Source organism: Dendroctonus ponderosae, unplaced genomic scaffold, assembly GCF_020466585.1.
Source record: "Dendroctonus ponderosae isolate FM_Combo_2020 unplaced genomic scaffold, Dpon_F_20191213v2 Dpon_F_20191213_3, whole genome shotgun sequence".
Classification (NCBI taxonomy): domain Eukaryota; kingdom Metazoa; phylum Arthropoda; class Insecta; order Coleoptera; family Curculionidae; genus Dendroctonus; species Dendroctonus ponderosae.
Genome location: NW_026018508.1, coordinates 16,731,103 through 16,744,164, shown reverse-complemented (window position 1 = coordinate 16,744,164; position 13,062 = coordinate 16,731,103). Strand labels below are relative to the sequence as shown.

The 13,062-nt window shown below is 35.4% G+C and overlaps 1 protein-coding gene across 1 annotated transcript; it reads left to right on the top strand.

Annotated features, from left to right (window-relative positions):
- The first annotated feature begins 11,641 nt into the window (after nucleotides 1-11,641).
- On the top strand, nucleotides 11,642-12,269 carry LOC109543392. Its single transcript, XM_019913127.2, has 3 exons — nucleotides 11,642-11,826; nucleotides 11,878-11,957; nucleotides 12,010-12,269. The coding sequence occupies exons 1-3, from the start codon at nucleotides 11,693-11,695 to the stop codon at nucleotides 12,216-12,218; spliced, it is 423 nt and encodes a 140-aa protein (XP_019768686.2). The 5' UTR covers nucleotides 11,642-11,692; the 3' UTR covers nucleotides 12,219-12,269.
- The last annotated feature ends 793 nt before the right edge of the window (nucleotides 12,270-13,062 follow it).

Here is a 13,062-nt window from a genome sequence, read left to right as displayed (position 1 = left end):
TAATTAACGTAAAAATCCATGTTAGTTTAGCTTGTATTTTGCGAGCTGAAATGGATTTTGTTTATCTTTCAGGCGCCGATGTGTTCTCAAAGTTAAAGTTGAAGTTACCCGGGCAAAACACGTTTTAGCTGGCGAATGTGGGGCGATTATATATGCAGTTTTATGGCAAATAACTTTTGCACTGTTCTTGGTTATTTACATTTTTTTAGAAACATTTTGCTTATTTTGTGGCATTTACGATCAGTCACAGAGTTGACCGGCGTTCCTTTCCTTTAGCAAATAAGGCAACAAATTGGCCTTGATTTGGTACATTTTATATAAAACATTATTTAAGGAATGTTTCTAGTTTTCACGGAAAATGCGAAAATTCAAAATTTATGCGTATCTTGTGAGTCGCTCTTAGCGGGGTTTGCTCATATTTGAAGAGCCGGAAGAGCAGCAAAGTTTTAATTGTTATGGCGCAATAGGCCCTCAAATTGCGCATTTTTTTTGAATAAAACAATATTTAAAGTGCTAAAAACTGAGAATTAAACGCATGTTGAATATAAAATATTGGCATTTCCAGCGACAAAACTTCCGAGTTTAATATAGAGATTACTACTTAAAATCCTTCTGCGTGAACTTTCGAGAGTAAGCAATTTTGGTTTTTCACACGTGAATGCAACGGATTCACCTGCATTTCACCTCTAATTGATGGAAGAACGAGCTTCTAATCAGGAAACTAATTAGAACGGATGCCGACAGATAAAGTTTTCTCTTTGGAAAATACTGCAGCAAGCACCTTTCGTTTAACGCAGAACGATGAGCTTTTTTGTTGATTTTTAGCTGAAATTATCATAGTTCGCACAATAGTAGCTAATTAACCGCCGGAAGTACCGGAATTTATTGGCATAGGAAAAAAAATTCCATTTATCCTGTTGATGCTCGCCCTTCCCCCGATTAGCCACTTGCAGCAGCTAAGACAATATCTGCAGACGGCCATAATTCAGACATATTAAGGGGGGGCACGTGAATTATATGACGGAGCTTCGGAAGCGTTCAGTTTATGCGAATTTCGAATAATAAAGGGCGAGAAATGGCTGAACTGGCACAAAGCATGGGCCATATTGTCTGCAAAGTAATACTCGGTCGAGACCTTAAGCTCAACAGTGTCCATTAATTCAGATTCCGCAGCTTCTCTCAACTAAATCGTCCCTGTTTATCGACTGGCACAATTTCGATATACTCACAATAACTCGCTTTATTGATATTTAATTAAATTTGTTGCAGAATCATATAAATTGGAATATAAAGAATTATAAAGCAGGATTCTTTTATCGTGTTTTCACGTAAACTAGTTCCAAATATATATTTTTTTAAAGCAGAATTTTGGATTCTTCATGAAGGGCGGCTTAACGTGGGTTTGTGTTACAGCCAAAATATCTTGTAGGTTTTTCCATTGGGGATATTCGAATTTTAATTTCACGCCTACATATTTTAGACTTTTGTAACTTTGTCGACTTTGCAAACAAAAATCTCTTATTCAACGAGTTTAAAGTGAAAAAAAAAAGGATTTTATGAATAATTCCTATTTGAAACGCATTTCATGCAGCTTTACTAGAATGTAAATAAAAAAGTATATAAACAGGAAAAACCCAACAACACATGACTACTAAAAAGTCCATATTCAACAATGTAAAGCAATGTAAAACAACAATGCAAAAGTAAAATTTTTCCTTTTGAATCACGCACAATATTTATGGTGGTGCATAATCTGAAAATGTATGAAACACACTTCATTTTCTATTTAATAATTTCAATTGTTAATATGACTAAATTAGTATTCTAACCTTCCGTTTTTTCTATAATCATGGTATTTACTGTGTTTAGAAAAGCATTTAATAAATTATATTCCTGCAACCATCGTTGCTAAAGTTAAATGGAAGCGAATAATTTAATGAAAATGCAAAATCGCCTGAACTGAGTTATTAATGATTATAATTACCTCAAATAATAAAAGAAATGCAATTTTGCAATGCTTTTCTCAACACCAAAAATATTATGATTAGTAAAGAAACGGACGCTAAAATACTAATTTATAGTATTATTAACAAATGCAGCTTTTGAATAGAAAACATTTAAGTAAACTGTGTTTCATACGCTTGAACATTTTATACGACCGAACATCTGTAGCACAAAAGGCCGAATTTCAATTCCTTCACATCGCTGAATTTTTACTTTTAAAACAGTTTTAACATATATATTATATAAATTTCCAATTCCTTTACCAATTAACTGAATTCCATCGAAGTAAACATGCAGAAAAAACAAATTTTCGATAATTTTCGTCATTTTAAGAAGTGAAATTAGCGAAGAGAAAACCATAAAATAGAGTGTGTATCATAAGTTTGAAGATTATGCACTATCTAAAATCATGTGTTTGACCTTTAAGGTAGTTTTGCTGTGTTCTACATGTTTATAATTAGTTCCCTTCTTAGACGTAATCAATGCGTTTTCAGTAACATATTTCCCTTGATATTGAGACTTTATTTTCGACGGTGTATTAAATCTTTTCACATTATTTTGTTTTCTTTCAACATAGTATATAAATTTTATTGTTAAAGTAACGTAAAACCTTAATTTTTAGGTCAGGCGATTTTGTGTTTTCATTAAAATATTCGCGTTCTCAGTTAACTCTGGCGCATATTTTGCAGGATAACCATTTTTCAATTTCTTTGTCAATAATTTGAAGACTATTGAAGTTAACATGCAAAAAAAATCATCTCGACCTGTAGAGAAAGGAAATTTGCAAATAGAAAACAGTAAAATAAAAGGTGTGTCATACGCCTGAAGATTATGAACAACCGCAAATCCTGACAAAGGCCAAATTTCAATTTCTTCACATCGCTGAATTTTCACTCCGGATGACACAAACCAGACGAATTTATTAAAAATTTGGAAAAAAACCTCAAATTCCACGTTATTAAATCAGCAGTAATTAACATGAAATTAATTTCGCCTTTCCGTCGCAAAGCTATTAATCATACTCATACTCAGAGAAAGATACTCAGAGGATCGAGTGTTTTATTTGCTCAGAAATGGCGAGCAACGCCAACGTTTGAAGGTGCAGTTTAAATGGATTATTGCTCAATTCCACCTGAGCGGCCGCTGTTTCTGCTAAGACGAACCCTAAGCTGAGAATTGTAGGTGTTTATTAACAATTTGCAGTTGCTTGTTTGTGCTGCATTTGCGAGGGAATTTGAATGTTTTAATTAACTGCAACATTTCCAACTAACTGCGACTCGGTTCAGTTTCTATTGATTGATGTGTGATTATCGCAGGACAAACGCCGGATATTATTAATAAATCAGCAGCCAAGAATGGATGATGTTGGGGTTGGGTAATTACGATAATGCTGAGTAAATTGTTAATGAAATCGGCGCAAGCATTGGTCATTAGGGATGGTGGCTTATTTATAAAGAGCTGGAATGATTAGCCACTTGTTGTGATAATTGAGGTGGTAGTTTCGATTGAGTTTATATAGAGGGTTTTTCGAAGTCGTGGCAAAGTTGGCTCTATCCTGTTATTAAACTCATCGCTTTGCCGCATTCAAATTTCCCACTTACTTGTTAAGCAAAACTTGAGCCCGCAAATCCGTAAGGTGCATTTTCTTAAATGCAAATTACCAAATTGAGAAAAGAGGTATTGCGGTGAATTTGCATGCACATAACGAATACGCGCCTGTCTTCGCCTAGTTCAAACTTACTCCACGAATATGTTAAAGGATATTTCTAAAATTGTAAATTTCAGACTATGGAGCTTTTGCAAAGGAAAACTAATGGCATACAGTTCGATGTTGATGGAGCAAAATGTAAATTGATGGCTGCGCCCACATCCACCATTATATGCCATCTAAACAAGCCCATTTTTGTTCAAATGCGTCACGTTAACTGTCCGAAAAAAGTGCGGTAAATAAAAACGAGATTCAAATATTTGCGCTTTAACGTCCATTCGCAATGACTAATTGCAACGATGAAAATGAAAATGCTGTTTGTTTGTCTGCTGGAAAGTTTCGATCAATATTTTCAACGAATTTTAGCTGGAGATAAAAAATTTTTGGATCCCTGATTTGGGCCAAAGTATCGACAGGGGCTGAGGCGTCGGTGCCCTGAAAGTGTCTCAATAAATATGTGTTGAAATCCCTGTAGAAACAAAAGTTGCTTGCAAAAGTTAGCTGTTCATTAACTTAGTTCGGATTCAAAAAAGCAGATGTTTTCCCATATTTATATAGGCATCCTCAGGGCATTGCGTCACATTCGCTATAAAGGTGCCAAAAGAAATTTCGCAAAACGCCTGCAATTTTCAAAACAGACTGTTAATTCACTATTAGAGAACCAGCAAACTTCATCAATTTTGATACAGGCTTTGAATTATTTACTCTGTTAAATACTTATTTTTTTAAACCATTTTTGCTTTATTGTAGGTTCATACTTCTGCATAAGATTTGTTCTTCGTCGTGATAACAACTCTCAGCTCGTTTTCAGTCGAATCCAATTGCGGAGTAACTACAATAGCAATCCGAGCGAATGTTTTAATAAAAATCTGCGAATAATTCAATTGTTGTCAAATGGATTTTATCGAAAAATGTAATTATTTTTCTAGATGAATCGTGTTTATGGATTTGGCAATTTTTGTCATTTTCGAATCGAAATCCCCATGAAAACCCTCTTTGTTAAGCGTCCCATAGGCTGGCATGTGCACGTATTGCGATCCAATATTTCTGTTGACAATAACAACCAACAAAAAAATAATTAAAATCTGAAATTTTCCCGTTTAAATATTAAAATAAATATATATCGCATTGATCAGTTTCAGTTTCTAGTGCTTATAATTCTTTGTCATATGAAACGTAATAAATGAGTAAACTTGGATAGTTAGCAGTTCGAGACGAGAACACACTCTGTTCGCATAAGGGTCATTTCGCTCCTGATTAAGAACGATTTGAACATAACAAACTTAATACGAGCACCGTAACGACCCCGAAAAGTCCACGATTATAAATCGACGTTTTTTCCCTCAGTCTATCTGTAACGCAAACTTGGAATTAAAAATCAACCCAATCTCCGATTTCCAGCTGTTCGCTGAGCATTTCGCAAGAAATATCGCAACAATTTTTGAGGAAACTCGATGGCATTGTAGTCGAGGTGCCATGCTTTACTCTCAGTCGCTTTAATTAAAACTAGCAGTTCGTTTACTGGAAACAAATTGCCGTCATTAGTCAGATTGGAACAAAGTAACCAAACCCACAATTTAAGCATTTTAAAAGAATTTCATTCCGAGCAAAACTATACAATGTCTGGCCATTGTTGTGCTGGTCTAACGAAACGAACAACTGCTGATGGCCTTAATGTGGCCCATTAGAGAAATTCGACAAAATTGTTCTGGATTAGCGGTCAAACAAGAAACGGAGAGCAACGATTTCAGTTTATAAACTGCTCTTTGGATACGGTGGATTTTTAAACGTGTTCATTAATCATTTTTCTTTTACCCAATTTGGTAATTTTCGATCGGCTTTATTACACTACATTAATCGCCCCCCGTTCATGTCAAAGGAATTATGAAGCTAAATGGGTTTTGAAAAATGGAATCGCGACAGAAATATGCAAACTTCATTTAGGTAGCGCGCTTTTAATCGACACTAATTTGCATATCTACTGCTTTCATTCGCTTTTATTTAATTAATTTTCACTCCAAACAAGCTGTTTGCGTTCGCCTTACTAGAGCTTCAGAGGCTCTAATATTTTTTCTAAGTAACTTTTAAAATTTCCAAAATTTTACTCTAGAAATTATAGGAACTGGTGCATGAACAGAGTATAAAATGATTTAACAAATAGATGCATTATACAAAATTACATTAACATTTCTTTAAGCACTTTAATACGCAATTTATTAATTCACTCTAGGAATTGTCAATTGAAACTTCACATAAATCCGAAATTTCATAAAAAAATTCCTCAAAGTATCGTGGGGTATCAGCACTTTTTCTATTAAAGGCAGATACTGGCAAATTTTCAAAAAAAACTGCGAAAATTGTGGACCAAAATCCTATATAAACGTGAAAAACCGTTCAAAATGTCCGTAAGAAAAATAAGAAATTTTGGACTATGAAAAAAAGTATTATTTTGGTTATCTTTGAAGAAGGAGACTGCAACAAATCCTTGAATTTATGAAGGTGGAACTTATGTAGAACTTGTACACTTTTTTTGGCAGAGCTGAGCAGCATCTTCCTTTCGTTCAAACTATATTTTGTAAAAAAAACGTTAGCACAACTGTCGATTAAAACTGGGCAAAACGACAAATATTCTCTAAAATTGCGTTATTTGAAACTGACGGAATTCCCAAGAATCCACTGCATGTTTTTTGCAAAAAAAATCCACAAATGTAGTTAAAAAAATATTTTTCAATCTAAAAACAGTGCTGCAATTCAACGCACAGCAGTGGATAGATTATTAAATCCCCATTAAAAAATAATTGCCTTTTTGTTGACGAAGCGACCAACTCGGAGCTCCTCGTGTTATTTTAATTTTTTATTTACCTTAATTAGTCTATTTTTTTCAAAAAATTTTGGCAAATTGTGAGACACTTATTAGAAAATATCATTTTAATTTTTTGCTGCAAAACCAGGTTTTCATAAAAAAATATATGTTCTTCCTAAAATGTTAAGCAACTCAAATTTTCGTTAAAACCGTTGCCGGATTCTTGAAACAAATTTTCAAAATATTTTATTGGGTTTTCAACAAGTAACATTTTCGAAAAAAAGTTCTTAGTAAATTCTAATTTTCAATTTTTTTATCGAAAACTCTGTATTTTACCTGCATAAAAATTCTTATCGATAAATGTTCAGCAGCTAGAAAGGCAGCAAAGAAAAATCTTTTCAAAACCGTCGAAGAACTTTTGAAAAAATATCTCAAAATCTAAATTCTTGAAAAATTCAAAAGAGGGCGCAAAAATTTTTGTTTTGAAAAATCTGAAACAGTTTGATCAGAAGCTATGAATATCGTTTTTGAATCCGTGCAGAATTTTTGAAAAAATACCCGCAAATTTAATTTGTAAAAAACTTTTCAATGTTCCAGATGTAGATAAGTAAAAGATTTCAATTCCCATTAAAAAATTCTTAAGATTTTTTTGCAAAGCGACCAATTAGGGAGCTACTAAGGATTTGTTTGTCTTTCGTTTCTCATTTTGCCCCAAAAATTAACAGAGGATTTTTTTCAGCAACGGATGGCTTTTTGTGTTTTATTGAGCGCATTTTAAACAACCAGCCAAAATATGATTTAAAAAAAATGTCTGCAAAATCACTTTTTAATTGTTTGCTCGAAAACCAGGCATTTTACGAAAAATTTAATTCTTGAGAAAATGTCCGGCAGCTCAAAAGGCGGCTAAAATATGGTTTCAGAACCAATTAAAAAAAAAATCTCTAAATCGTGCTATAATCACTTAAAGAAAGGGCACGAATTTATGCACGCCACTGGACAGAGGATTGAGAAACCCATTAAAAAATGCTTTCGATATTTTTCGTAAAGCCACTAATCAGGACGTTATTAAAGACCTTTTGATTTTTCGTTTCCCTTCCAAAAATTGTGTCCTTATTATGTAATTTGCCCATCGAGTACAACTCTGTGCTTTTCCTGTTAGACGTGATTATTTCTCCAAAAAAACAGAAATAATTGTCAATTGAAACACTTCAGGAAGACTAGAATTCGTTCAAAAAGCAATGAAATTTCTTATTCGACCAAAAGTCTGCAGGTTTTTGCAGTTGCAAATACTGAATTTTTGAAGAAACCCTTTGATGACCAAGGAAACTTTCGCATTCATTAGCTAGAAAATGGCCCAAAATCTCCCTGCTGCCTGAAACGTCCAGAGATCACAAACTGGCATTTTTTGGCCAAAACAGTAATTTTTTCCAAGCTCTGCAGGAATCGAGTCGTTCTGAATCAGATCAAGTTCAGTTCGAAATTGACTAATTAGGAGACACGTTTTTTCCAGGCTGACCCATATGGATGGTGGAACCGGCAAAAGGATTATGCGGATTTTCGTTAAATGTAAAGCTCTTTATCTTGTACCGAAACCCGCTGAACTAAATAGGGCATTTTATCAAGCAGACATAAACAAACCTGTAGAATTTAAAGTTTCCAGTGTTTCTGTTGGAAAAGTTTGTTTTTAACTCCCGTATACACACTAATTAAAACTACTGTAAAATTTCCCGAGTAGTCGAATACTGCAGCTGATGGGTGGCGAAACTCTTGAAAATGTTTTCGTACTCACCAAGGAAAACACGAGTAGCGCATCCTTACTTAGTTGCTATAAAGTTGCTTCCTTTTAAATAGCAGCGAATGGCGTAATTGCAGCGAAATTTTGTTGATCGAAGAGTTATAATGGAGATTTCATGGAACGCGCTAATTAAAGTCAGAAATTTCCTTGCTGAAAGCCGGCTGCTTCAAGCAGCTAATGAGTTTGGTTTTATTAACGATTTAAGAGCCTTCGCTCTGACCAAACCAGCAACAATGCCATTATTGTTTGGAGGAAATTGCAAACTAGATTATCCAACACTAGGAGACTAATTCAGTACTTTCGGCTCAAACCCTCTTCAACTTTAAAGGATCTAATTTCATCTTTTTGCCTGCACGTGTTTGAAGGGTGTAAAACAGCAAACGGCCGGGAAACTTTACAGAACACGTTGCTAATTCCCGGAAGAATGTCCTGGAAACTTACAAAACTTACACTGTATTAAACTCCCGGTTAACCACGCGATCCGTGACAACAATTCTGACAACTCCAATTTTGGGATTTTTCTGGATAGCAATTATCCAAGCCCCTTGCCCAGTAAAGACGTGGAATTTCTGATTAAAATTATTATGAGCCTCATATAAACCAGCTCACTAACAAGCTACCAGCACCGTTCTTGAGTAGGAGGCTTATTTAAAATTTAAAAGTGTTCGGCAAGTTTTCGCTCGTATATTTTTAAGGTTTAGCGAGGGTTTTGAAGAAAATATTCAATTATGTAAAGTAATGTACCGAAAACCTCGCAATAAAGATCGTTGTCTATGATTTAGTCGAGACGAGGTGCATATTTTTCGATGTTAGGGGTGTTTTGAGAGTTTCCAGGCATATTTCAAAATCGCACTTGGAAACTTTTTATTCACAAGCCAAAAATCACGTGAAATTATTTGTTGGGGCAAATTGCCTGGTTAATCAGCATCTAAATCCGACTAGTTCTGCGGCATCTCTTAGATAGCCGGACCCTGTTTCTGTTTATGAGCAACATGAACAAATTGATAGCTGAACCCCCCATAAAGTAGTCAATATGCCCCGGGCAGATATCATTAATAATTCCCACTCAATATATCAAATAATCCTTTTCATGAGATCCTAGACAAACAATGACCGTTCAACAAGGGAATAATGCGATCGCTGTAGGTAATTATAATGGCAAACCTTTGTTAGAGCGAAACCCCCCATTCAAACAAGGTCGAGTCTGGATGAACTCCGAGAGTTAATCAAACCTCTGGATTCGAATCTGTTTCGATTTTGGTCAGCTTCCATCGGCTTGGATTAACTGTTTCCAGTTTTTGTTTGTGCACGTTTGTTAACTCAACTTTTTCGCTAGCTACAACAGTGTAACGCTGTCCGGAATAACAACTTGAAAGTTCCAACATGCTCTTTAATGGCATCAGGCTGCAACTGAGGCGAGTGAGTAAAAAAAGGAGTTATAGATATATTGATATCAGTTTTGATTTCCGACGAAATGGTTTTTTCAGTTTGCTTAAATTGGCGGGCAAAATCATGTCTAAAAGTTTCAATCCACTGGCGATTTTTCACGTATTTGCCATTCCCTGCTCCAAATTCTTGCAGTCGAAGAAGAAACTGTTTTAAGTGGTTGGAAAGTTTAAAAAATCGTCTTTTTTCAACATTTTTAGATGAGTTCGTTAATTTCTGTAATGTTTCAATAAATGATTCTAATTTTTGTTTGGAAAATTTGTCTTTTCCGAACGCATCGAGGCACAAAGTTGCACTCTGGTGCTCACATCACAAGCAAGTAGTGCAGATAGTTTTTATAAAATTTTCACAGAAAAGCTACTGTTTTCCGACAGTTGAAAGTTTCGAATTGCGGCCATCTTCAAGGAATTTTGAGCCATTTTTGAGCCCTAATCTCATTGTGTGGAACGATCTCGGTTTTATACAACGCGAAAGTTTCGATTAAAGATCAGGCGCAGGGAATTTTTGAGGAATTTTCGAGATTATGTAATATTTCAATTGATCATTCCTACAGTGTTTTCTTCAAACGTTCCTCTGAGCCACATTGAAGGAGACACAGATCTGCCAATTATTGAATTTCTAGCCCAAAATACTGGCTTTGCTTGCGTCCACCTTCAGCAGTTTTCCCAGAAACTCTTTCACAAAATACATTTTTATTCGAGTTCCATTGCAGAAATCACGCAAATTTGAGCAAGATTTCAAAGATATTAAAAAGGTGTAGTTTTTTAAATTTGATTGGACTTAGATGTTCTTGTGCTTGCGCTGACAAAGAGTTGCATTTACTGGATAAAATCATGTTTAATCATATCTAAAAGTTTCGATCTACAGGGGATTTTTGAACCATTTTTTAGCTTAAACGAAAAGTTTGCTTGATCATCAACAATAAAATACTATTTTGTGCAGTAGGCGAAAATTTCCAAAAATTGCCTTTTTCAACGATTTTTAAATGAGTTCGCACGCTTTTGCAGTGTTTCAATTGGCAATTACACTTTTTTTTTGAAAATGCGTCTTGTCCAAATCGAATGAGGCACAAACTTGCTGTCTGCTGCAATCAGTGTACAAAATAACGTTTCATTAAAGCCAGCAAGTTTCAAATTGAGGCCACATTCAGGGATTTTTTTCGATTAATGAAACATTTTCAACTACAAGTAGTGCAGAAAATTTTTATAAAGTTTTCGTTTGTTCAGAGATTGAACAAGACACTTAATTTGAGAGAAAAACTACTGTTTTTTGCCATTTGAAAGTGTTGAATTGCGGGCATCCTCAAGGACTTTTGAGCCATATTCTAGTTTAAACAAAACCTTTTCATGAATATTCTGTAGCTGAATTTAAAAAATTAATTCTTCCCGAGGGTAAACAATGCCAATCCTCGAACTAATCGCACCAGGTGGAAAATATGCTGTTTTATACAGCGCGAAAGTCACAATTAAAGATCACCCTCTGGACATTTTTGAAGAATTTTCAAGTTGATGTAATACTTCAATTGACCATTTTTACAGTGCTTCCTTTGAACGTTCTTCTCGCAGCGAAGAATGAATTTGAAGCTGCTTTAAATCGTGCTAAAGCTTCGAGTTGCGGCCACCTTTACGCCACAGAATCAATTTTTCCTATCACAGAAATCTTACAAACATGAGTAACTTTTCAGGCATTAATGCTGTAAAAGTTAAATATAAACACTCTGATAAGAGTCGAGTGTTTGGGTAATTCCAAAATACCCATCTTATGTTGTTTATATTATTGCTTGCATTACAATCGCCAAAGCCTGGCCGTTATTTTATTGTCAATCTGCTTTAGATAACCTTGCGGGGCAGACGGTAATTTACACGGTTTATCCTATAAAAGCCTGACTAAACCAGCCAGGAATTATCAGTCAATTGAAGCTGAAGAAACAGTCAACATGCAGTTTCAGTTGTTCAGTGGTTTTGTACTTTTTGCCGCATTGGCGTGCGCCTTTGCTTTCCCTTTGCAGGCCCCAGAGGATCAAGAGGAGGAACAGTTTGCTTTGAAGCCACCTGCAAGTCGCCTAAAAAGGTAAGGGAATAATTATTTGAGGTTGAAACTCACTTTCGGAAAATCCTCCAGGGAAGCTGCTGAATGGTCTGGAGCAGGAGGAGCCAACGGAAAGAGCCAAGGTGGTTACGCAGGATTTGTCAACCCCAATGGTAGAATTTCCATTTTTTTTATTTTCCGTGCTAAACTTAAGTGGCATTGCAGGTTCAAAAGGAAGTGTGGGATACGGACATGCAAACGGACAAGGCCACACAGTGAGTGTAGATGGACGAGTTCCAGTCTGGTCCAATAAGAATCGCTATGGCGAATCCACTCTAAATGTTGGAGGAGGCGCAACTCAGCACTTTGGAGGGCCTGCAGGAAACAGAAATTTGGACCGCAGAGTAGGCGTCGACTTCAACCATAGATTTTAGCCTGATCGTTTTATAGTGAAGATAATCCGAATAAACAAAAGTTTGAAGAAAGTGCAAATTTTATTTATATAAAATCGGCAAAGTATTTTTTACTCTTAGTTGGATTGTTTTGAAGGGCCAAAATTGGCCAACTTGGGTTGCTTGGAAGTACAGACTGAATCTTGAGAAATATTCAAAATGACGCTTGCAACGGCTTGTGCGATTACCTGCCGATTTTCGAAAATTTCTTGCGACCAGACGAACCAGCGCTCTTTGCAGCACTAAATAGAGCAAAATTTGCTTAATACTTGTGCAAAGTTTGATTTGTTTGAAGGCCTCTGCTGAAATTTGAGAATTATTCAAAATTCCTTTTGCTACTACATTTTCCCTCCGATTTTAAAAATTTTAAACAACCAAACAAACTGGGACAAAACGCGACTTTTACGACAATAGATAGGATGGAGTCTTGCCTATCCTTGCTCAAAGTTTCGTTTTATGATACGTTGGCTTTGAATTCTGACTCAAGTTACTCAAAGTGAGAGTGGCAACGATTTGTGCGAGTAAATTTATCCGCCAATTTTCAAAAATTCTTTACGACCAAACAAGTTGAAACTAAAAATCAGTTTTTACTGCCAAAAATACCCCACGATTCATGCAATGCAATCACAAAATTTGATGGGTTTGGATGCTAGAGCTGAATTCTGCCAATTACTCAGAATGAGCCTTGCATCGATTTGTGCGGTTAAATTTTTTGGCAGATTTTCAAAAATTCTTTACAGCCAAACTGGTCGAGATTACGCAGCAATTTTGACGGGATTCAATAGAGCAAATTCCACTCTATGCCTGGTCGGTGTTTGCCTTGATT